The sequence below is a fragment of the Crocodylus porosus genome, unplaced genomic scaffold (genome assembly GCF_001723895.1).
Source record: "Crocodylus porosus isolate Cpor-Errol unplaced genomic scaffold, CroPor_comp1, whole genome shotgun sequence".
Classification (NCBI taxonomy): domain Eukaryota; kingdom Metazoa; phylum Chordata; order Crocodylia; family Crocodylidae; genus Crocodylus; species Crocodylus porosus.
Genome location: NW_017728921.1, coordinates 24998967 through 25021433, shown reverse-complemented (window position 1 = coordinate 25021433; position 22467 = coordinate 24998967). Strand labels below are relative to the sequence as shown.

The 22467-nt window shown below is 53.0% G+C and overlaps 1 protein-coding gene across 1 annotated transcript in view; it reads left to right on the top strand.

Annotated features, from left to right (window-relative positions):
- The first annotated feature begins 1983 nt into the window (after window positions 1-1983).
- The window catches only part of RASAL1 (RAS protein activator like 1), a 45756-nt gene continuing 25272 nt past the window's right edge, over window positions 1984-22467 (top strand). The window contains exons 1-9 of the mRNA XM_019539415.1: window positions 1984-1996; window positions 5261-5348; window positions 10807-10920; window positions 12337-12398; window positions 13139-13268; window positions 17156-17237; window positions 19000-19149; window positions 20570-20658; window positions 21752-21869. Of these exons, the coding sequence (XP_019394960.1) occupies window positions 1984-1996; window positions 5261-5348; window positions 10807-10920; window positions 12337-12398; window positions 13139-13268; window positions 17156-17237; window positions 19000-19149; window positions 20570-20658; window positions 21752-21869 (846 nt within the window). The remainder of the gene's footprint in view (window positions 1997-5260; window positions 5349-10806; window positions 10921-12336; window positions 12399-13138; window positions 13269-17155; window positions 17238-18999; window positions 19150-20569; window positions 20659-21751; window positions 21870-22467) is intronic.

The window sequence follows — 22467 nt, the reverse complement described above, 5'->3', positions numbered from 1 at the left end:
GGGTGAACCTCCCTTGGGCAGGTTGTCCCTCCTAGCTCTGCTTTCCTATGATTCCATGGAACTAGATATTGTAGCTTTGTTGGCTTTGCTAGTTTAGCAAATTCATAATACTTTGGACCAGTCAAAAGTAACACTTCTCAGCAGATAAAATCTGGGGCTGCAAACAGTCTTCTTGCTGTTGTGGCTAGTGCCACAATTCACTAGCAACCTATTAGTGGCCTTTTCGGGGAATACCTTATGACCCACACTGTACCTCCTAATAAAGACCAGTTGCTTCTATGAAGTTAATTTTTTCTGCATCCAAAGCAGTGTGTTGGAGTTTGTTTTAAACGCTCTGGAATAAAGTAATCCACATATTAGCCTCTCACGTTGGCTGGCTTTACTGTGGTCAGTGGACCTCTGCTGATGCATAGGAGCTGGATATGTAATTCTGTGGTCCTTTTCTGGGTGGTCCTAGGTCTTCCTTATCCATGTTGTGTCTAAAGTTCCTTTGCCATAGATGTGCCAACTGCCAAGGTCAATGTGAGCTGGAGTGAAAAGCCTCTGACAGGTCCCCCTCTGTGCCTGGGATGTGGGGGATCTGAGCCAGGCTTAATTATACTGGTGCAAGTGGGGAAGTACATATTTTTTATGTGCATTTTTTTTTCTCCAGGTCCCAAGTCTCGGCTGCTAAGTGTTACTTAGGCTGGGCTTAGTCACCTGCCTTGCCTATGCTAGCCAGAGGAGGAGGCTCTTTGATCAGAACTGTGCTGGAGTTGCAGTTATCATGAACTACCTCCATGTAGTGATGGGTCTCATCACTGAGGCCTGGTCTATTCTGCAAAGATCACACCCTCTAGCTGGCTTAGGTGTCTTGGCCAACCCTATCTGCTTAGCTTCTGCTGTTCAGGGTTAGGGTGTAGTTGAGCCAGCAGAAAAAATACCCTTCTTTTGTCTTTCACCATTACTCCAGTAAGAGGCTCTGCTGCCATGCTGTACTGACCTCGTTGAGGCGGCAGCAGCCCCTTAAGTACAGCAGCCCCTAGAGGAACCAGCAGTGGCCCCCCTCCTGGAATTGGATCGGCATAGAGATTTGTTCAGACCCGGGGTGTTGTGAGGCTTCTTGCAGGCTAGAGGTCCAGACCTGAAGATGAGCTTGCAAGACTGGGGCTTACATTCTTCCTTGGATGTCTGATGCAAAACACATGTGCCTGAGGACAAAGAGGAGATTTTGCTATTTCAGTTCCATGCAAATCTCTCCCAAAAGGTATAGTGAGTATACCCAGATTTTATGGCACTTGCCTTTCCAAAACCGGCAAGAAAAAGAAATATTAGCTCTTGTTTAAAACTCTCCATGACTTATGCCTCTCTTAGTAACATGACTGCAAATTCTCAAGAGTTCTTCATGCTTAGATAATTACCCTTCCCTAGAGGGGCTTGAACCCTGGGCTTTTTGATGCTGACAGCATAGACCTCTGTGATTTGAGCTGAAGAAGTCACAAAATGAATGTGCAAGCAGGAGTGGGCTCGATGTGGGTCTGCGACAAGAAGGACATGACAGTATCCTAATATGGGCACTGTAAGCTGTCCGATTGATCTAGTCTTATAGTGAGACGTTCAAGGCTTTTTTCTTCTTCACGTAATAAAGGAGAGAAAAATCACTGTTGACGTGGGAGCCTGGCTGTGGCTTTAACTGGAGCAAATCTACCTCACCGCAAGGAGTACTGGCTTGTTCTCATATGTTTACACAGGAAATAGCTCTGAGTAGATTATTACTGTGCTACTGGGCACCGTTTTAGGTAACTCCCTTGTCTGAGCTCCTTGTTTCTTTCCTCTCTCTCTCTCTCTCTCTCTCTTCTTTTTTTTTTTTTTTTAGCTGCAACATTGTGGTTGCTCAGGAAACTGCCTTGCCCTCAATGTCAAGAAAGGGTTAAGTCCAGGTAGGCCCCAGGCAGTTGAGAGAGACTCATCATGTCATGGTGACATGGTGTGTGTCCCGGCATCATGACACTGGGAGGTGGGTTGCTACAGAAACTCTGTGGGCTGGTGTAGTGGCAGAGCCTGGGGATGCTTGGATAAAACCCTTTTCCAGGGAGATTTTCACATGGTGACACAAAGAGCCAATATGCACCTTCACCTCTGGGGTAAGAGCAGGTTATCTGGTGTTGTATGCAGAGGGAAAGGGAAAAATAGTCCTGTCTGATGGGCTTGTTGGTGGAAAAGGCAGCAGAGACATATATACATGGACACTGGCAGATCTCCAGCTTTCATCCTAAAGGCCTCCAAGTGCTGTATGTTCTAGAGCCATGCAGCTATGTCTGGGTGGTTGGGCAGCTGCCTGGATATAAAACGACATAGTTTGATGGGAGGACGGTAAAATGGTAGTTGAGGGAACTCTGACTCTTGCAAGAAGTGCTGTGAGACTTTCAACAGGGCTGCATATGGGTCAAATTCTGCTCCCATTGAAGTCAGTGCTACTGGCATAAGCCAGTTCTGGTTGCTTGGAATCCAGCTGTCATTGCCCGTGTAGAGCAACGTTTCATCTGCTGGAAAGGACAGAGCTGCCCTGCTAGGGCTGAGGCTCCTGTAACCAGGATTTGAACCACTGCCAGCCAGCAATCTTGGCATATAAACCATGCACTGAATGTGTACAGTGCCTAGCTCAGTACAGTCCTGGTCCATGGTTGGTGCTCATGCCAGACAGCTAATAAATATGGTATTGAGACTTTCCCCTTGTTATAGAAACTGTGAGCTTAACCCCTGAGGTGCAAGAACCCAGCATATTCCAGAAGGAATAGGAAAGTCGCTCTGGGGGGTGATGGGAGCAAGGAGATACCATGGCTTGAATGGACCTATTTGGACAGCATTGTTTGCTCTGGTTAATGTGCTGTAGCATGTGGGGCCCTGAACCTGTGCATTAGAATTCATTGGCTGCTTGCCCATTCGGAGAGCTCAGAGGAGGCTTATTTCCAGAGTCATTATAGGTGTCAGGCTGGCCCTGCAGGTAGCATTTCACCTCTGAGGGCATGTTATGCAGTTAACCCTGGGCTCCTATCCAGGTTGTAGCCCAAACCTCTCCCTATTGTTCATGTGCATGCCAGCCTTTAGCTGTGTTTGGAGGCTAAATTTGAATTCCAGGTGAAATTATACAATTTAGGGGTCAGCTGTAGCTGGGTCTGATTAACTTCAGGCTGTAACTCGCTCATTTTGTAATGAGCCAAATTTAAATCACTCAAGCAGTGACAGTCCTCCACTGCTGTCCTACAATTCCTCCTGAAAGGGAGACTAGTCCAGCCATGATGGGTTGGGAAGGGATCCTAGAAGATCTCAGCACAAAGGAGCAAGTTTATATCCCCAGGCAGAGAGGTGTGAGCACAGAAACACCAGGACACACTAACACAGCGAGGGCACTATTTCCATGGATCTTTATCTCTGAAAGGTAGCAGGTTTATCCTGTGCTTCTCAGCCTTTCTTACTTCCTCAACTCAATACAGTATTTTTGACTGGTCTTGTGTCTTTAATCCTAAATACCACCCCTTTCAAGATCCTCCAGTGGATATGATACCTACACAGCCTCCTCCATGCCTATGTGTGGAATGCAGCCACCTCTGGGGTGGGCCTGGGTTGCAGCTTGGAGCAATGCAGCAAATCTTTGCTTGTCTCGACATGTGTCCCTCCAGAGGATAGCTTGGGGACAGTGGGGGTGCTGGGTCCTGTGGAAACTATAAGGGGAACTTGACTCTGGCAGCATGTAACTAATGTGCAAAGAGATGTAGTTACCCATGTTAGCCTGAAGTCAGGTAGAAGACAGGGTAGATTTGCACCAAAGTAGCCTACTTTTGTTAGTCTCTAAAAGGTGTGAATTTATCCTGCCTTCAGCATACCTGTGACAAACCTGTCCTGAAAAGCAAACCCCTGAGACTCTGGGCTAATGATCTGAATGTGAATCACTGGCCCATGTACAGAGGTCAAGAAGCTTGCATTAGGTTTGGCTTGCATAGGTGGCTCATCCTGAGCAAGCAGCAGAGGCTCATGGTGTAGAATCAAGGCTGCGGGTTTGATCCCTGCTTTTGATGATCCCCTGGTGGCCCTTCCAGTCCAGGGCAAACCCTGCCCAGTCCTGCTCAGTGGCTGTGCCCTGGTTCCTTTGAGTTATTGTCTCCATCCAGCATAGCCTGCTGCCAGACTCCAGACTTCCAGTCCTCTCCCAGCTGGTCTCACTGAGGAGGGAAACTTCCTGCCTTCCATCAAGCAGAAATCCTAGCCCTCGCTCTCCAGGGTTCGTTACTCGGAGGGGAACTGCCTGCTGCTAACAGGTCATTCCCTGGGTCAATATCCCTTGGCAGATTTGGTAAAGCAGAGGTTATCCCTGATCCTGTCAGAACAGTGCCTCCAAGCAAGTCTGGGGAACCCCACCACACCAGTTTGTCCAGGGGGGCTGACAGAAGGCACATTGAGAAGCTGCCTGAGCCCTTGGCAAACACCCTTACCCCACTCCCACCATCAACAGCTTCCCTTTCAGGACCAAATGGTCCTTTACAGTTCTGTCATCATGGACTTGGTCCTGGTTCAGCAGCCCTCAAGCACTATGAGACGTTCTTCCTGTGGGATTCCTGCAGACACCAGGGGGCTGGACCGAAGCCTGTGGTGGTTCCCTCAGGTGGGCACTGTCTTCAATAGAAGTTGTTGCTCCCTGCAATCCTTCCCTACACGGGCCTTTTCCTCTTTCCTCTGTGCTGCCCCCCCATTACCAATATAAACTGCTGCTTCCCAAAGAGTAATTTCTCCCTGTAAGAAATAGCATGTAGGCTTGGCATGTAGGGTTAAAGCAGAGGGGTCAAGGTGCCCAGGTGGAGCAGATGGGCCCAGCAGTGCAGCTAGGGTTGAGGGGTTTGTCACTGGAAGGTGTATGTGGAGATGAGCATTGGGGGGGAGGGGTGGGGGTGGGAAGGGGAAGGGAGCCTGCCTGAAGGCGGTTTGCTCAGGGGCGTGGGGAGATACCATTGATTCAGTGATCACTTCACCCATCAGATGTCCTGTTATAGGAGGTAGTTGTTCCAACTTGCTCTTCTCAGGGGGCATCCTATGGGTGCAGCCTCTCCTCTACCCGGGCAAGAGTGCCTGACTCCATACACCATAGTGACTGGTGCTGCACACCGCAAAGCCACACAGCCTCTGTCACCAGGTGAAGTCCTGCCAGAGCCTTCCCCAGGCTCCTACAGTGCTCGCCTCCAGTGTGTCAGAGCCCTATGGGAGGACCTGCTTCCCACCAGTGCTCCAGGTAATACTGCATGTTTGCCTTCCCTCCCAAGGTCTGGTTCCAGTGACCCCTACTGCATCGTCAAAGTCGACAACGAGGTTGTAGCCAGGTGAGTGCCTGTCTCCAGCTGGGAGTGGACCTGGGGCTGGGCTGGGCAGGAGCTGGGAGGGTTCCCTGGCAGGGGTCAGCTGTTGGGTGTAGCAGAGACCAAAGTGCACAGCAGAGTGCCCCTGTCTGGCTCATATTGTGTCTGCAGGCCAAGTTCCTGTGGAGTTTCCAGGATGTGACACAGACTAAAATTGGTGCCACTGGGGCCATCACCACCAGCCTTCCAGCCTGGTCCCTGCAAGCATGCCTCATAGCCAGTCCAGTCCCATCACAATACAAAGAGCTGCTGTGTTAGGCCTGGAAGTGAAGTCCTCACCACTCCTGGAACTGCCCAGCCAGCTTTGTGGTGCCAGTAGGGCCTTTAGCCAGCTGGACTGGGTGAAGACATGCTGTGCCCGGAGACTGAAACCACGTGCTAAACCTACCATGCCAGGCAGCAGTACTCTCAAACACCATGTGCTGCCCTGCCTTCTAGATGGGGAGCAGGGGGTCCATGTCCATGTGGCACTGCAAGCAGGGTAATTAGTGTGGGGTGGGCTAATTTGCACATGATTAGCCCACCTGAATCACTGCATGGGTATAGCTATCCTGCCTCCAAATGCAGCATGCATGGAACAGCATTGTGTTTGAGGCCTGCTACCTCCTGACATGGTAAGTTTGCTGTGTAGACATGCTTATTTTAAGAGACTACATCCCAGCCTTGCATGCTATAGAACCAGGCTTCAAAAAGGGACTTTCATGTGTTGCTGCCAGGCAATCAAACCATGTGGTAAACCACCCAAGCAGGAAGGATGTAAAAACATGGCCCTGAGGCAAGTGCAGCAGAGAATTGGGGATCTCCATGCACAAGAAAACGGAACTTTTTGCTTGTTGGACCCATGCGAGGGGGTTTAAAGCCTGGGGGAGGCAGTGCGATCAGTCCCTACTTTGGGGACAGAATTGATGTAGGGTTGCATTCCCCCAACCTTTCCAGAGCTCTAGGCAGGGGCAGAGTTAATGTGTCTCTTGCAGGTGAATGTTTTGTGAAGGTAGCCTTCTGGTTAAATCTCTCCAGCCTTTTCTCCTTTTATACAAACTTCCTTACTACAAAATACTGTCTTGGCACTAACGACTTGAACACTGGCACCTCTCTGGCACTGGGGTTTTGTCAGTGTTCGCTGTGTCCCATCAGCGAGCTTCTCACCAGCTGGTTCACTCCCTTTGTGCCCTTGGAAAGTGTCTTGTTGTCCTGGCTTGCAACCCCACTTGGGCAAGAGAAGAGGGCAGGACAGGAGTGGGGACAACAAGGGTAGGACAGAAGGGAAGTGGAGCACAGGACTGAACCCAGGAGCTCAGGGGTCTCATCCCAGCTCTGTTACTGATTCTCTGTTTGACTTCAGACCAGTCACTGAAGCAACTGCTAACTTTAGGTCATTTGCTTTGGGCTTCTAGTTTGAGGTATCAGGGAGTTTCCTACTGAGAAGTGGGACCCTGTTCCAGCTGAAGGTGCTGAGTGCTGGGGGTCACTGTACCTCTGGCAGTCAGGCCCTGGGCCCACATCTAAAATCCTCTGCCCCTTCTGAAAATGAGCGACTTCATCGCACTGTGCTTCTGTCTCTCTGTGACTTGGGGCAACAATGCTGACCTCGTAGAGTAGAGGGGGTGTGAGGTGCTTTTCATTAGGATATACAAGGAGCCTGGGGGTTCTCGGGTGGAAGGTGCTGGTGCCAATGGGGGCTCCATATTGCTCACTTGACAAGTAGGTGCCTCTGTCTCTACTGCCCCTGAGCCATCCTCAACTGGGAGAGTTGTAGAGCATCACACTACACTGAGGAATCTGCGTGAGGTCCAGTCCGCTTCACTAGCCCTTGCCATAACTCCACCTGCCCCAGGCTGGCTTCCCAGAGCGTGCGTTGCTGCCACCCCACTACCTGGATGGGCACTCTTGCCCCTCAGTTCTTCTGTCCCATTCCCTGAGCCACCCTTGCAGCTCTCCCCATTGCCAGCTGCCATAGATGGCAGGGTACGAAGGGCATCTGGGCTGTCACCACGGTGCAGCCACCTACCTGTGTTGCTATGTTGCATCTTTAATGCCACATCACCATGCCACATCACTTCTGGATGCCAAGTTCGGGGGCAGGGTGGGAATTGAGCAGTGCTGGGCCACTGTGCACGGCTCTTGTGTGGATCCCCAGGCTGGCTTAGGACACTGATCAATTCAACTTGCTCCTACTGAACCTGAACGCAGTGGTCCTGCATCTAAATGCAGCCATAGGCAGAGGGGACACTGGTGCAGGTCGGGGTGGGAAAGCATTGCCTGGGCTGGGTTCGTTTCCCCACCCCTGCAGTTCCCAGCACCCCAAGCCCCTGGCAGTGCAGAGAAGATGTTCTGGAGCTGTCTAGTGATGAAGTGGTTACTATGGAGAAGTCCATAAATTATTCCCCCTTCTGGAGAGTCAGCAGCGTCTCCCGTTTCTAGCCAGCTGCCTGGGGGCTTGCTTAGGAGAGTGATGGGGGTGGGGAGAGAGGCCTGGCATAGAGGCCTGGGGCAGGTGGGGTGGACATGCCTGTGAGTGGACCCCATATGTTCATCCAGTGCCCCTTTCTCACACAGTCCCATCATTCTGTGCTGCCCCTCTCCTTCGCTCTTCTGTTTCTATCCCTCCCTCCCTTTCTTCCTCTGGAATTCATTTCCACATGCACTCCCACCTGGCACAGCCTTTATTGGGAACCCTCCAGTTGTCCTGCCCCTGAAGCCCCAGGTGCAATCAAGGGCAACCCTATCATCCTTTGTACCATGGTGATAGCCAAGCACTTGAGATGAGCTAACCATGACACTTAAATCAGATGCCTCCGGTGAAGTTTGGGCCTAGATTTTTTTCTCTGCTGTGTCTGAATCCAAACAGTTGGAGCTCATTAGTTCCAGGCCCAATGCTGAGGTCATTCTTGCCCACCCCACTGGCAGCAACATGCTCTGGTGTGGATGCTATGGGCCTTCTCGGAAGCCCTCCTTTCCCAGGGACTCCCAGCTCCCCCTCTCCCCGTAGCTCTTTTTTGTTTGCAAGGGAGAAATTTTCAGGCTGGAGGTCAGCACCAGCTGCAAAAGCTAAGGAGGGTGGTGGGGGGGGGAATCTTCCTGCCTGTCAGGGATCACTGCCTAAAAACACCTCTGGCACATCCTTTCTGCTGCATGTGGTGCCTGGCTCCTCATTCATCCCCCAAGCCTGCCCCTTATGAAGAGCAAGGTTCCTGGCATGTGTGGTTATTAAGCAAGGATGCCAAGGTGGCCCAGTTGGGAGAAGCCAGCCCCTCCATCTCCTCCTACCCTGGAGGTCTAAATTCCCTGAAAGAGCTTGAGTCCTTGGCCTCGGGTGTCCTCGGAAGAAAAGGGGAGAAAAAGCAGAAGTTCTGGATGCAAAATGAAGGCAGGAGGGAGCTTGGGGAATCCCTCTGAAGGTCATCCAAAGGATGCTGTATCCGTGCTGGCTGAGATGCCAGTGCTGCGTGCCCCAGGGTTGGAGACTCAGGAGTAGGGAAGTCCAGAGCTCTAATCTCTGACTTGCTGGTCCCTTCATCCCTCTGGAGCAAATTAATTCCTGGGGTTGTTCCATTGATCACTGTGTCTGCAGTTGATCCTCTGTGCCTCAGTTTCCCCCTGTCTAAAACAGGGCTAACAATGGTTTCCAGTCTCCTGTCCACAGAAGGGATTGGGAGGGCTGATTGGCTTATCTCTGCCTGGCACTTAAATGCTGCAAACTGCTTCAGCGTGCTTTATTCCCCATTTTATGGGGTGTGAGGAGCCTAGAACCTGTTGCCATGTCCAAATGATCTGGCTTCCTTTCCCTCTCGCCCCATGCACAGTGATGAAGGCACCAGAGCAGCCAGGCTTGGAGGTTTTCTTACCTGGCAAGGGAAACACCATGTATCTGGGTCAAAGAAGGCAGTTTTCCTTAAGTGTTCCCAGGGGTAACTGTTCTTCTGGCATGGTTTAGTACCTGTTGATGTGATGGGGCTTAATGCCCATTTTATGGAAATGGGAGGCTCCTCCCTAGCTTGCTCCTGCAGCCAATGGCTGAGGGCAGGTGAAACTTGGGGGTATCTGAACCCCAAGCCTCTGAGCTTGGGCCTGCATGTAGGATGCCTGCCAAAAGATGTTGGAAATATCTGAAGCCCCTGGTGGGGTGGGGGATGTCTGCTGGTTGTAGGGCCACTTATGATTCTGGACTGACTTGATTTGGCTGATTTGGCTTGGAACATGAACAATTCCTTTAAAAAGAAAAAAAAATCTGGGCTTTGCTGTCACTGGTTCAATCCCAGTCCTCCCATCTCTGCTCAAATATTTGCTCTCGAGAATGTTAATGACATTCAAATGGGTTTGAAGAGAGATTGAGCTGAGAGGAGTTATCTCATGCTGAGTAAACTATTAACTAGAGGGGTTTGATGGGCTGTGGGGCTGGCACAGGGACAGCGTGGGGATCTTGGGATTAATTCACAAGCCTGTCTAAGCTTCACTTCCCTAACAGCAGTGAAATAGTAATACAATCAGTGCCCCCACTTCCAGCTCCATGTGCTACATGCACTGCTTGGCTCATGTCAGTGTCCCCTCATGGCTACCCCAGATGACAAGCAGGAGCTGAGCAATACCTTTCCATAGGGCATGGAGCTGGGAGCTGACTGCCCCCTTCCCACCCTTCAGGTTCACTTGAGCCAGGTTTTGCAAGCTGAGTGCCTGTGGTCCCTAGCAGATGGGCCAGGTCTGGGATGCTGCCTGTAGGGGAGCATGAGATAGTGTTGTACAACCCTAACTCTGCACTTGGCAATAATTGCATGCTTCAGAGGGGTGTGTGTATGCTGCTAAAGATGTGTGCACATGCATGTACTTATATGCCTGCATGTTGAAGACACATACACGATGCATGCTTACTGCCAGGGACATGGGTGCATGTGTGTGCTGTTGGGGACGCACATGCACATTTGTTGCTGAGACATGGATGTGCACGTGTGTGCCTGCTGTCAGACGTGTGTGTGTGTGTGTGTGTGTGTGTGTGTACTTGCATGCGTGTACCGCAAGGGAAGGTATGTTCCGCTGGATGGGACAAGTCCATGGCCATGTTTTGGCATTTGCATGCTTGGAGTGTTGGCTGGGCACAGGAATTAGCAGCAGGATTCCCGTGTGGTGGGAGGGCTGGGAGGTTGTCTATAGATCTTTGCTGTGCTCTGGGTTTAGTTGGCTGCATCTACTGGAGTAGGTAGCATCACATCTGGGTCCCTAACATATGGTTTGATCCCTTGGAGCTGCAGGTTGGGTGATAGCTCTACCAGGCCTGAGGTTTGGCCTGCCCTTCTCCCTTGCCCCACTGCACCTGATCGAAGCCTCTGTATCTCCTTCCCATACCCTTGGGCTGAAGGTACTGGAGCAACTCTGCAAGTGCCCTTGGCATTGAACACCTCTCCCTCTCCCTCCCACTCTGTGCTTGCAGGACTGCGACTGTGTGGAAGAACCTGAACCCCTTCTGGGGTGAAGAGTACACCCTGCACCTGCCCCTGGGCTTCCACAGCCTCACTTTCTATGTGCTGGATGAGGACACCATTGGGTAAGGGGGAGGTGGAGGGGAGCTCAGAGCATGGACAGCACCTGGCACGGGCTCTATTTGGAGCACTAGAGTGGGTGGGAGGAGGGAGGGGTTTGCTGAGCAGAGGCTGCTTGGAGCCAATAGATCTGCAGGCTCCTGCTCTCTGTGCCTCTCCCCATTGCCTTCCTGAGCCAGAAGCAAACAGGCAGCAGGATTGTTCATTGATTTCCTTTCCCTAATGCCCTGGCAAATGCCCCCTCCTGACCCCTATGGCTCCCCTGCAGCCTTCCAGGGTCCCCTGGGTTGGGAGGCCCGGATAAGAGCGCTGAAGGCCCTGTGTTGCTAGGAAGGATGTTCCAGCCTGCACGTCTCCATAGCAACGAGATGAGGAGCATTGCACTGTCCCTTTCATAAGGGCATGGGACTTGGGAAGGGCCTCTATGGTGACAGTAGACAGCACTGGCTGGGAGCCAGAGAGAACCACAGTGTTTGCCTATATCTCACAGCAGCCAGAAAAGCCCCCCACGCCCCACGAAGATGCACACAATTTGCATTCACTACATTCAATTCCTCTCCTTTCCCTGCCATGGGGGAAGATCCCAGGTCAGGAAACACTTCACGTCATCTCTGCATGGAGCTCGCCTGGGACTAGGAAGCCCTCACGACCCTCAGGGGAGAGGGGTCAGATCTGAGGAGCGGCCACACCGGGGCCGGGCGTGCCAGGAGCTCCGAGCATTGGTGCTGGCTGCCCCGCGCCCTTTCCAAGCACGGGGCGTAAACTGCAGCCAACACAGATCTCATTCAGCGAATCGGACCCTGGGCTGGCAGAACCGGGTCTGGCTGGGACTGGGAAGTCCTGGCATACCCTCGGCAGAGCTTTCTTAGCAGCTCTCTGGCCATTTATTGACACATCACAGTCTTTTCCTCTGGAGCTGAGGGACTGGACAAAAGGGGTCTGTGTAGCAAGGAGGTGAGGCAGTATTAACTCTGAGCTCCTGGCTGCTGGAGTTACCAGAGCTAGGTCCTTCAGTGTGTGTGGTAAATCCACAAATGAGTGGGTATATGTGGACATGTGATTGTCCACTTAAATCCTCCTGGGTTCTGTAACATGGACACAGTACTTCATTAGCTCCAAAGGGGGCAAAGCCATCCCTGGTTATGGGCAGTCTTGTTGCTGTAGTGATGGGCTCCATGTTCTCAGCGCCTCAGTGAGGAAGAGGCTCGGCCTGTTGGGGAACTGGGCAGAGAAGATGCCACGCTTAGCAGTGTGGGGGGGGATCAGTGCCTCCCTGGCTCAAGGTAAGCTGGTATCTCCAGGCGGGGAGAGGTGAGCGGCCTGCGGAAGTGGTTGGTCGACTAGATAGCATGTCCTATGTCCATGCAGGGAGATTTAATTTTGGGGTCTCATAGCTCATCCTTGGCTCTGGTTCCTTGCAGACATGATGATGTCATTGGCAAGATATCACTCAGTAAAGAACAGATTTCTTCTCACCCACGAGGTAAGTGCTGGGGAGGAGGGATGCAGGGTTGTATCTCACCATCACAGTGACTGGTTCATAGCAGGCGTGAAAGACAACAAATGCCAATGCAGTAGCCTCCCTGTAACCCAGAGACCTAGCTTAAAATGTTAGACTTTTCCAGAGAGCAGAGACTGTGAGTCCTCCTGGGATTAATGCTCATGGCCCCGTGGAGAACTCTTCTAGCAGCACTGTGTCCCCTATTGCCCTGCATGGAGTGAGAAGGTGTGTCATGCCCTGGCTAAGAAGGGGCCACCTGCTCACATCCCTGATCCACCCAGACATTCACAATCCTATCCTGCATCTTGTGGTTTCTGGTATCATAGCTCCAGCTCCTGGAGCCATGTAATTAGGGGGCACTCTCAGGTTTTCATTTAAAAAATAAAAGAGTGTTTCTGACCTTTATGATGGTGGAGAAAAGCCTGGAAAAGTGACTACAGGATCCTCTCTAGGCTCAGAAAGCAGATAAAGAGAGACCCTCATGTATTACTGTGCTTGTTAGTCTTGTGATTCAAGGGATACCCAACCTGTGGTGTCTGAGTGCTTGGTGTTGCTGATGCCACTGCTCAGCCCTCTCCTCGGGCAGGTGGTAGGATCGGCAAGAATGGCATGTGACTGTCAGCGCCATTCAAATTCCATGCTGTGTTATGCCCTCCTGGCACCCAGCACCCTGGGGTGTGGTGGGCCAGAGGGTACTGACCCAACCTTCTCCACCCTTGTAGGCATCGACAGCTGGATCAACCTGACGCGAGTTGACCCCAATGAAGAGGTGCAGGGGGAGATCCGTTTGGAGCTGTGGGTGCTGGAGGAGCCCCACAGGAGAGTGCTACACTGCCACGTGATTGAGGCCAGGTAGGAGCACATGGCTCCATGCACTCCATCCCTGGACAACCCCTCTTTGTAGCCTTTTCTCAGTGCCATCTCCCCTTCCCTCTCTCCTAGCCCTGTTGAGGAGATTCCCCCTTCTAGGAAGGAGCCACAGATCCTTGAGACTAACTCAGCCAGTCGGTTACCCTCCAGGCAGGGAAAGCAGTGTAAGAGGCCAACTTGGGGAATCAGTTATTTTCCTGGAAGTGATGCCAACACTCTTCCCCCTGCCCTGGATAGGACTGTGCCACCTCAGGAGATGCCTGCTGTGTCTTGACTTCAACCCAGGGCCAGGCAGCTGGAGAACTAGACTAGCTGAGTGCTACCCCTTCGTTCTGTGCTCATGCTCCCTCCTCACGCTCACAGCTTCATGGGGTTGGGGCAGAGGAAGCAAACAGGAGAGAAGCCATTGCATTTTGTAGGCAGAAGCAGGTGGGCAGCCGAGCCCATCTTGATCCTGTGTTCAAGCAAAGCCACTTGTGTTTTCCAGGTTGTTCCCTTCCCCTGATCGCTGTAGCACCTGGTGTTGGCTGCAGTTGCTGACCCCTGTGCTATTCAGTCCACATTTGATACAGCACAAAAACTGTGACTAAATTTCCTCCATTCCCTACCCATCTGGCGTGGTATCTGTAGCAAGAGGGAAGAATTGCAGATCCTTTCTAGCCCTGGCTTCCCATCTGCCTAGAGGCTTCAATGGAGACTAGGCCTTATTGTGCTAGATGTGAGACAGAGCCTGTCCCAAAGGGCTCACAGCCTAGATGGAGAAGAGGGACAGAGGAAGGGTCAGTTTATCCCCATTTTACAGGTGAAAAACTGAGGCAGGGCAAGATTAAGTGATGCAGCCAAAGTCACACAGGAGCCAGTGACCTTGTTGGGAAATGAATCAACCTTTCCTCTCTAGACGCTGAAGAAGATAAACAGGCACCTTTCAAGGGTAGGGACAGAAAGCGTTAATCATTTTATTTTCTTTTTATTTCATTATTTTTGTTCAAGTCCCTTTGCCGTTCCATTTTCACTGCTAAGGTGGCGAGAGCTTCTCACCAGAGCTGTGAGCTCCCAGGGGTGGCTGGGAGGTGTGAGAGCTTGCCCAGGAGTGTGAAGAGATGAGGTGTTGGGAAGAGAGAAAAGGCAGCTCTGTGAATGTTTCAGATAATGACCCCCCACACTTTCCTGGCACAGTATGAGGAGGTTTAAACTTTAGAGCTCTACAAACTGGGGGAGGGACTGGGCATCGTGTGGGCAGGAGTTACATAAGCTCCCCAGCACAGCTGTACCCATGCTTCTCGTCCAGCACCTGCCGCTCCGCTGTTGTTATTCCAGGTCTGGGATTCCCGTACAGCCAACTCTGCCCATGCCTCTCAGTCCCAGCTCACAGCCCAGCCCACCTGCGGTCCCAGCTCCGCTGATTCACTTCAGTCCTGCCTTGCCTACTAGTGCAGACCTGAGTTTCCCATTTAATCCGTGTCCCAGCTCTGGGCTCCATGTGCTACATGCATGCTTGGCTCATGTCAGTGTCCCCTCATGGCTATCCCAGATAACAAGCAGGAGCTGAGCAATACCTTTCCATGGGGCATGGAGCTGGGAGCTGACTGCCCCCTCCTCCCTCCCCCTCAGCTTCACTTGAACTGCAGCTCCAGGCTTCATGTGCTCCATGTGCTTCCCATACAATGAGCTCTGCCAGTACCCCTGATCCCACACTTCACTGCTCCAGCCTGAAGCCCCTTCCCATAAAGTTCTGCTGTTCCAGTGCTGGGTGCCCACACCCAGCCCTGTTGGTGCCCCTCAGTCCTGCCCCACAGTCCTCCTAACTACCTCACCATTCTAGGCCCTTTCCCAGGACAGGGGATGCTGGTCTGGGCAACACTTCTTTGGATGTGGTTGGATGTTTGATGCTTCTCAGGTTGAGACACCCTGCCACACACACATACTCACTGACTCAGGTACATGCATGTATACACCAACCCATCATGTCATGTGACTGTTCGAAGCTGGGTAGTGATGGCGCTCAGCAGTCCTGGGGGGAAAGGATCAGTGCCCTTAACCCACAAATCTCTTTGCACAAGAATTGATAAAGTGCCTCAGTAGCTTCATGGCCCCATTTCCAGGCTGTGAGGTGATGCCATCCTACTGATTCTTTATAGCTTTCATTTCCAGCCCTCTTTCCATTGCCTGCAGTTCCTTCCCAGAGCATGGACACCACTTGGCTCTTGCTCTTTGTCTCCTCTTAAGTCTCAAGGCACTTTCAGAGAAATCAGGTCTCATCATCCCCACTTGCTGATGGGAAAAGCTGAGACACTGAGTGGTGAAGGGGTTTGTCCTGGGTCGTGGCAGCTGATCCAGGACTAGAACCGAGGTGTCCTGAGTTCTGCTGCAGTCTTAGCTCTTCTTGTCCTAGGAGGATGGAGTCTCAGTGTGGGGAGTAAATAGCAGTGTGGGGTCCCAGATGAAGGAGATGTAATCTTGTGGCTCTGGCACAACCATGCTTACTGCTACGGGAGGGTGGGGTACCAGGCCCGATGCACATACACACACAGACAGACAGGAGGCTGTCAGAGAGCAGCGATGTGCACACACAACAGACAGGAGGCTGTCAGAGAGCAGTGCCAAGCAAAGAAAGCATCCTGTTGCCCTAGCAACCATAGTGGGCTCCTAGGCAACCAAGTGGCCACGAGGATGCGTCTGTGCAGGATGGGAGTGGGCAGGAGCCAGGAGAGAGGGGGTGTTGTTGTGAACAGCTGCCAGGAGCCTGACCCCCCTCTCCCCCAGGGAACGCGCTCTGAGGAGACAGGGGTGGTAGCAGTAGGGTAGAGGGTCCCTGAAACAGTTCCTCATAGAAATGGGTGTCCATGTGCTACCTCCTTATGGGAAGTATCGCTCTTTCATGAGATGTCTGGAACTGGGGGCTCACAGAGGGATAGACGTTGGTTCCTACTGCCTAGTAGTGAAAGCACCAGGCAAGCCCTGCCACTGCCACCTGCATCCCTATGGGGCTTTGATCCTATGCCCTGTTCTCAGCACCCCCAGCACCTCTATCTCCTGTTGTGGTGGAGAGGGTGAGGGTCCTTGCTTGGGCTGGAACTGGCAGCTGCAGTGAGTACTAGGCTGGACAGTCCCTTTTGCTGCCTTGTGACTGACCACTGTGCACACACAACAGAGGGGGAGCATAAGCATCAGGACAGGAGCTGGAGGCTAACCGCATTAGCAGAAGGAGGTTGGCTGAGCGACCTTGGCCCTGGTGGGTAAAGGATGCAGGGATGGGGAAGGAAAACAGGCAAAATATGTGGGAAGGCAGGTAAAGGCCCAGAGAGGGAGCTCTGAGGTCTGAGCTGTGGTCCCTTTCTAGGCTCAGGTTGTTTCCCCTTTCCCAGTTGTTCCTTCAGTTCTCCCTGCTTTCACCCCATAGGAGCAGTGCTTTGGGAGCAGCCTGGGGCATGCAGGTCCTTTGTGCATCCTTGTTCTTACTGCCCAGAGCCCATGCTGCCCTACATCCCTTGTCTGATGGGTGATGGGGCAACATGGGTCTGCTCCCTCCTCCCCCTTGGTTCAGGGGCAGCCTGTTTTCCTGAACCCCATGAATGGCAGCAGCTTGCTCACATCCTCTGCACGGACCATGTGTCCCTGGAAGTGTGAGCATAAGGACAGGATTTTGTCTTTGAACTACAATGTCATCCCTCTGGGTCTAGCCTCCGTACGGAGGGCTATGGTTCTAGAGTAGTACAAATGCAGAACAAGCTGTCAGTCTTTGTCCTCACAGAGTGCCCCGCTGAGCTGGGCAGCCTAGGTCAACTCCAGAGACATCCCCAAATACTCATGACCTCTACCTTGGCACCAGACACTCACCTCCATCCTTCTCCTATTCCCTCTTTCCCCAGGGATCTGGCTCCCCGGGATATCTCCGGCACCTCAGACCCCTTTGCACGAGTGTCCTGCAATGGCCAGACCTTGGAGACAGCTGTGAGTAGAAGGGTCTCCCTCTGAATCTGATTCTCTGACTAGGCTGCATGTGTGGGCTGCAAAGGTTCTCTGATCTGCAGTGACTGAGCAGCAAGGAGAGGGGTCCTGGGTGGATCCTAAGCATCCCTATGTTCCCTTGGAGCTCCTGGATGTGATGCATGAGCGGGAACTGTGAGAGCAGTTCCCCAGTGGTGAGTGGTATGTATCTCGCACTCATCCACATGGTGCTTGAGCTCTGAACATAAGCAGCTATGGAGGGAGCAGGACATGTGACATGGCGTGAGCTGTGCCCTTGGGTGACATCTAAGCAAAGGGAACAAGATTTCACAACTGACCTCCCTGAATGCAAGAGCTGAAGGGACCAGCCCCCTTCCCCCCAACCCCTTTCACCTCACTTCATATCTCATGGAGAGAAGAGACCTTTTGAGGTATCTGTAGGTCAGGGCAGAAGCTGGGCTGCCAGGGATTGTGGGAAATGCCGCAGGGTCAGAGCCAGCCAGCAGTGATGAGGTGAGAGACTATCATTGTGGATGCCTAGAGGTACCCTGGGCTCTAGCCTTGCTCCATGATGCATTCAAAACTGTTCACCCCTGTAACAGGTCTCAGGAACTGCATGGTTTGGCCTGTCACTGAAGAATGCTGCAGTACTGGTTTGTGAAGCATATCGTTTCCTGCAGGATGATGCTGCTGGCTCCCGTCACTCCTTGTGGTTGGCCCAGGGCTGTGGCTCAGCTGGGATTAGGGCCTGATGTTACACCACCCAACTGTTTGCCAAACAGCCTTTGGGTTTTTTCCAAACGTTGCACTTGGCTTCCATAACCCTCCATCCTGCCAGGATGAGCTTGGGCAGCAGGGCTCAGGGACACCTGTAGAGACCTCTGCAGTCACCTGTAATGTCTGACCTTGGCACTGGAGGAGGGAAGAGGCAAAGAGCTGCCTTGAGTGACCATCCCCTCCCTGCTCCCCAGCTCCTTCAGTGTCAACTGGTAGACTGGATTGCTCTGCTTCAGGGGATCCGCTGAGGGAAGTGGCACCAGGGCAATGAAGCCTGCACAGCCCAACCTGTCCCGGGCTGGAGGACTTGTGGTACCGTACCTCAGCATGCTTCCTGCAGGTCCTTAATCCAACCCCCTCTAGTATATAGCCCAGATGCCATGGTGATGGCAGCTCAGAGGCAGGGGAAATGGGCCTTGAAGGAGGTGGACAGGGCTGACTAGCTATGCAGTGCCTGCCTCTAGCTGAACTCCCTTTTAGCATCTCCCCCTGGAGATGGGACAGGGCTGAAACCTGACCGATCTCCTGTCACAGTCATTATGAACCGAAGGTGCTCAGCACACTGTGAAATGAGGCCTTTGCAGTTGCTGTTGGACAGACGGCAGCCTCAGGAGTTCTCCCTGTGAAAAGCCCCCTGTGAGTCTATGTGCCTGGGGTCCTGAAACACACAGCAGGGGAGCAAGCAGTGCTGAGATCAGAGGAGCTGGGCAGAGCAGGGCCCTCCATGCACGAACCAGGGGCTGATGGGGCTGCCTGTGCTGAGAGAGTTAAATTTCCCTCCTGCCTGCTGTGTAAACCAGGGAGGGCTCTGCTTTCAACAGAGGCAGAGGCCATTCCTGCCACCCCTCTCTTCATCTGTCTGGGGCATTTGAGGACTGATGGAGAGGTGCACACGACAGGAGCAGGAGGTTCTTCCAGGACCTGCTTTGCCTTCCAGCCTGTTTCTTTGGTTTTTTTAATTACTCTTACCTGCTCTGTCCCCCTGCAGATCATTAAGAAGACTCGGTTCCCCCACTGGGACGAGGTGCTGGAGTTTGACCTGGAGGAGAGGGAGCTGGAGAAGGAGACCAGAGGCCCCCTTCTGAGCATGGAGGTGTGGGATTGGGACATGGTGGGGAAGAATGACTTCCTGGGACAGGTGAGCAGCCCTGGCAATGGCCTTGGGATGCAGGAGGGGAGGCAGCCAGCATGCTCCCAACAGGGTTAGGGGGTGATGAGGGGCATGGGAGAGAGGAGGCCAATAACTTAAAGGGCTAAAGCCTCCACTTTCAGACATGTGAGGAGCAGGAGTCCCTGTCCCACCAGGGCAGTGCTGCTCATGGTCAGGGCAGGATCCTCACAGAGGGAGGAAATGCCCACCTGTAATGGCATCCTGTGAGCCTAGCTCTGGGTCGGCTCTCAAAGGGCCAGTTTCATGCACTTTAAGGCCAGTTTACTCTGCCAGAAAAATCAGGGCCCCAGAGAAGCCAACACAGACATAGGCTAATGGTTGTGAATCACTGCACGTGTGCTCTCCAGGGAACATAATGTTGTGTCCTGGCAGCAGACAGCACAAGCCAGCAGCAGGGACCAGACTCTGTTGCCCAGTTCACCTGACCCCCACATTGCTGCCTGAAGGAGGAAGGGAGCCCACATGATTACCATTTTGTTGGGGTGTCTCAGCCCAGCCAGACTGGCACTAGCCTCCTGCCAGGGAAACAAGCCTGGGGAGACGGGAACTGGCAGAGAGAGATTCCCGTCTTTGTGAACTGAGGGGATTTTGCAGGGGGTCTCTGGAGGTGTCTTGAAACGGGGTGCCTTTTACTAACTGGCTCCACAGACAGGCTGTTGCAGGTACTGGTGAAAGGACAGCTCCTGGTACTCTGGAGAGGGAGGTTTATGTTGTTAGAGCTGATGGGCCCTGGGGACTAGTCACAGCATTACTCCCCACCCCACCCCTCACCCCCCACTTTGTGTTTGAGACTGTAACCCCAGGCTTGGTTACAACAGAAGGTAAGAGGTAGCAGGGGTCTTAGGTCTGAAGTCCCCCCAGGGCTGTAGTTGTTCTGATGGTGGCTGGTGCTCTGAGGGGCCTGCGAGAATCGACTGCAACCTAGCTCACTGTGCAGGGCACAAGTGGGAGGATGCATGTCTGGGCCCTGCTCTGTATCTTCTTTGATATGCCCATAACCACAGCTCCTCTTCATGGACAGCCATGTGCCCCTCTGGGGAACAGTTTGCCCTATTCTAGTGCTACTGAGGGAGCCTACGTATGTTTGTGGTGCAGAAGAAGCATTCAGCCTCCTGTCCCAGGGCTGGAGCATGCTGGCTCTGCAGGGTTCAACAGGTGGACATGGGAGTCAGTGCATGACACTAGAACAGCCCTGAGAATGGCAGCAAACTGGGCACGAGGATGAACGAAACTGGCAGCTACTCAGAGGGCCTGTGTGTCCCCTGGGTTGGGGGACCTGCAGGAGGGGTTGGCTAGGGTTACAGTGTGAACTGTCGTTGCTGTGCTGCTGTGTTGTTCCCTGTGAGTTCCTGTTTCTTTACTGTCCCCCCTCTCTCTGCCCACACAGGTTGAGTTCTCTCTGGACACCCTTCAGAAATCCCCCGTCAAAGGCTGGTTCAGGCTCCTGCCCTTCCCCAGTGCTGAGGAGGATGCTGGGTAAACAATCAAAACAGTGAGCCTAGGGTGCCACCTTTAGCACCTGAAGGAAAGAGCAGAGAGAGAAAGCACGGGCTAGGGTCCTGGCTCTGGTTAAGGTGGAGCAGGGGTCGGCACTTGGGACTCCTGGGTTCTTTGCTCAGGTCTGGGAGGGGACGTGTGGTTCAGGAGCAGAGCACTGCAGTCATCAGTTGTCTCCGGGATCCTGTTCCCAGCTGCCCTCCATCCTGTGTTCTCATCTTGGGTGAATCATGTCTCTGTCCTGTGCCTCAGTTTCCACAACTGTAGAGCATGGCTTTCTGACACTGCCTGCCCTCAGAGGAGTCATTTATCTCCAGAGCTTTTGTCATCTTCCCATGCATGTTTAATGGGCACTGAAGAGGTGAAGGAGCTGCCTTTGCATTTGAATAGTGTGTGAGTTTTGCTTCCTCCCCCAGTCTCTGGGGTCTGTTAATGCAAAACAACCCTTGCCCCTTTTGCTCCTGACCTAGCAGGAGCCAGCCAGACTGCTTAGCTGTTTTCAGATAAGCCCATGCTGGGTTGGGGCTTTGAGCCTGGAGCGGAGCAGACCCAGGAGCTATCAGGCAGCGGCTCTGATCTTCTGGCACATACTGAAATGCTCCAGTGCTGAGTGAACTCTGAGGAGCTACTTCATTTTACTGCCATTCATCTTGCCTTAAAATAGGAAAGTTAGAGACTTGGAGGGATGGATGGATAGATGGCTGGATGGAAAAGTCACTGAGTGTCTCTGTTGCTTCTGTAACTAATGCCAGTGTGACTCACCAAAACAGGGTCCTTGCTGAAAGGAGGGAGTGGGGGAAAGGGACAATATCCCTCCCTTGGGGGAAGCACACCAGTGCCCCGGTGTTGTGCTGTAGCTGGGACACTGATATCAAGAGGCACAGCATGACCAAGGGGAAGCTCCCTTGCCATGGGGCAGGGGCCAAGCTCTGCCGGAAGATTCTTGGCTTTGGTTTTATGCTTCAGCCTTGAAGGTATTCGGGTATGAGAGGTAGGGCATAGTCTTGGCTGGAGATGAGCTGCTCACTGGCCTGGTTCAAGTACGTGGGTGATGCCCCTTGTGCCATTGCAGAGGGAAGCTGGGTGCCCTGAGGCTGAAAGTTCAACTGGCTGAGGACCGGATCCTGCCCTCTATGTACTACCAGCCCCTCATCGAGCTCCTGGTGGAATCCATCCTGTGCCCGGCTGAGGTGGGTCCCAGGTGCCTCCCTTGTTTGGTGTCATCATGCAGCTATGTCTCTCTGAGCCACGTGCTAATAAAACGAGCAGGGGAGATGAACAGCAGAGGCAGGAAGCGGGCATGGTGGCAGGGCGCAGAGCAGTAGGTGCAGGGGATGGGGACCTTGGAAGTTTCTTACTGCTGCAGTATCTGTGCACCAGCAGAAGCTACTGGGTGCCCGTGTCACAAGTGCCCCTGCCCAGCAGCTTAGCAGGACTCTCACAGTGCCTGTAAGGAGCTGGGGAAGTGCCCATGAGGTGAAGTGCTGCCTGCCCACCCACCTGAAGCAGAACACAGGCATCCCACGCTGAGAGAGCCCCCATACCTCATAGGATCATAGGAAAGCAGGGCTGGAAGAGATGGTCATCTAGTCAAGCCGCCTGCTCAAGGCAGGAAGCCTGCCTAGGCTCCCTGGGAACTCTCCCAGCTTCCTCCCAGGTCCTTGGACCTTATTGTCTGCCCCTGTTTCAGAGGTCTGATCTAGCACCCACCAGCATCACAGGCAATGTTTCCAGGGGATGCAGGGCAGTTGTTGGTCTCCACTCTTCAGCCTGGAGCAGGCTCTGAGA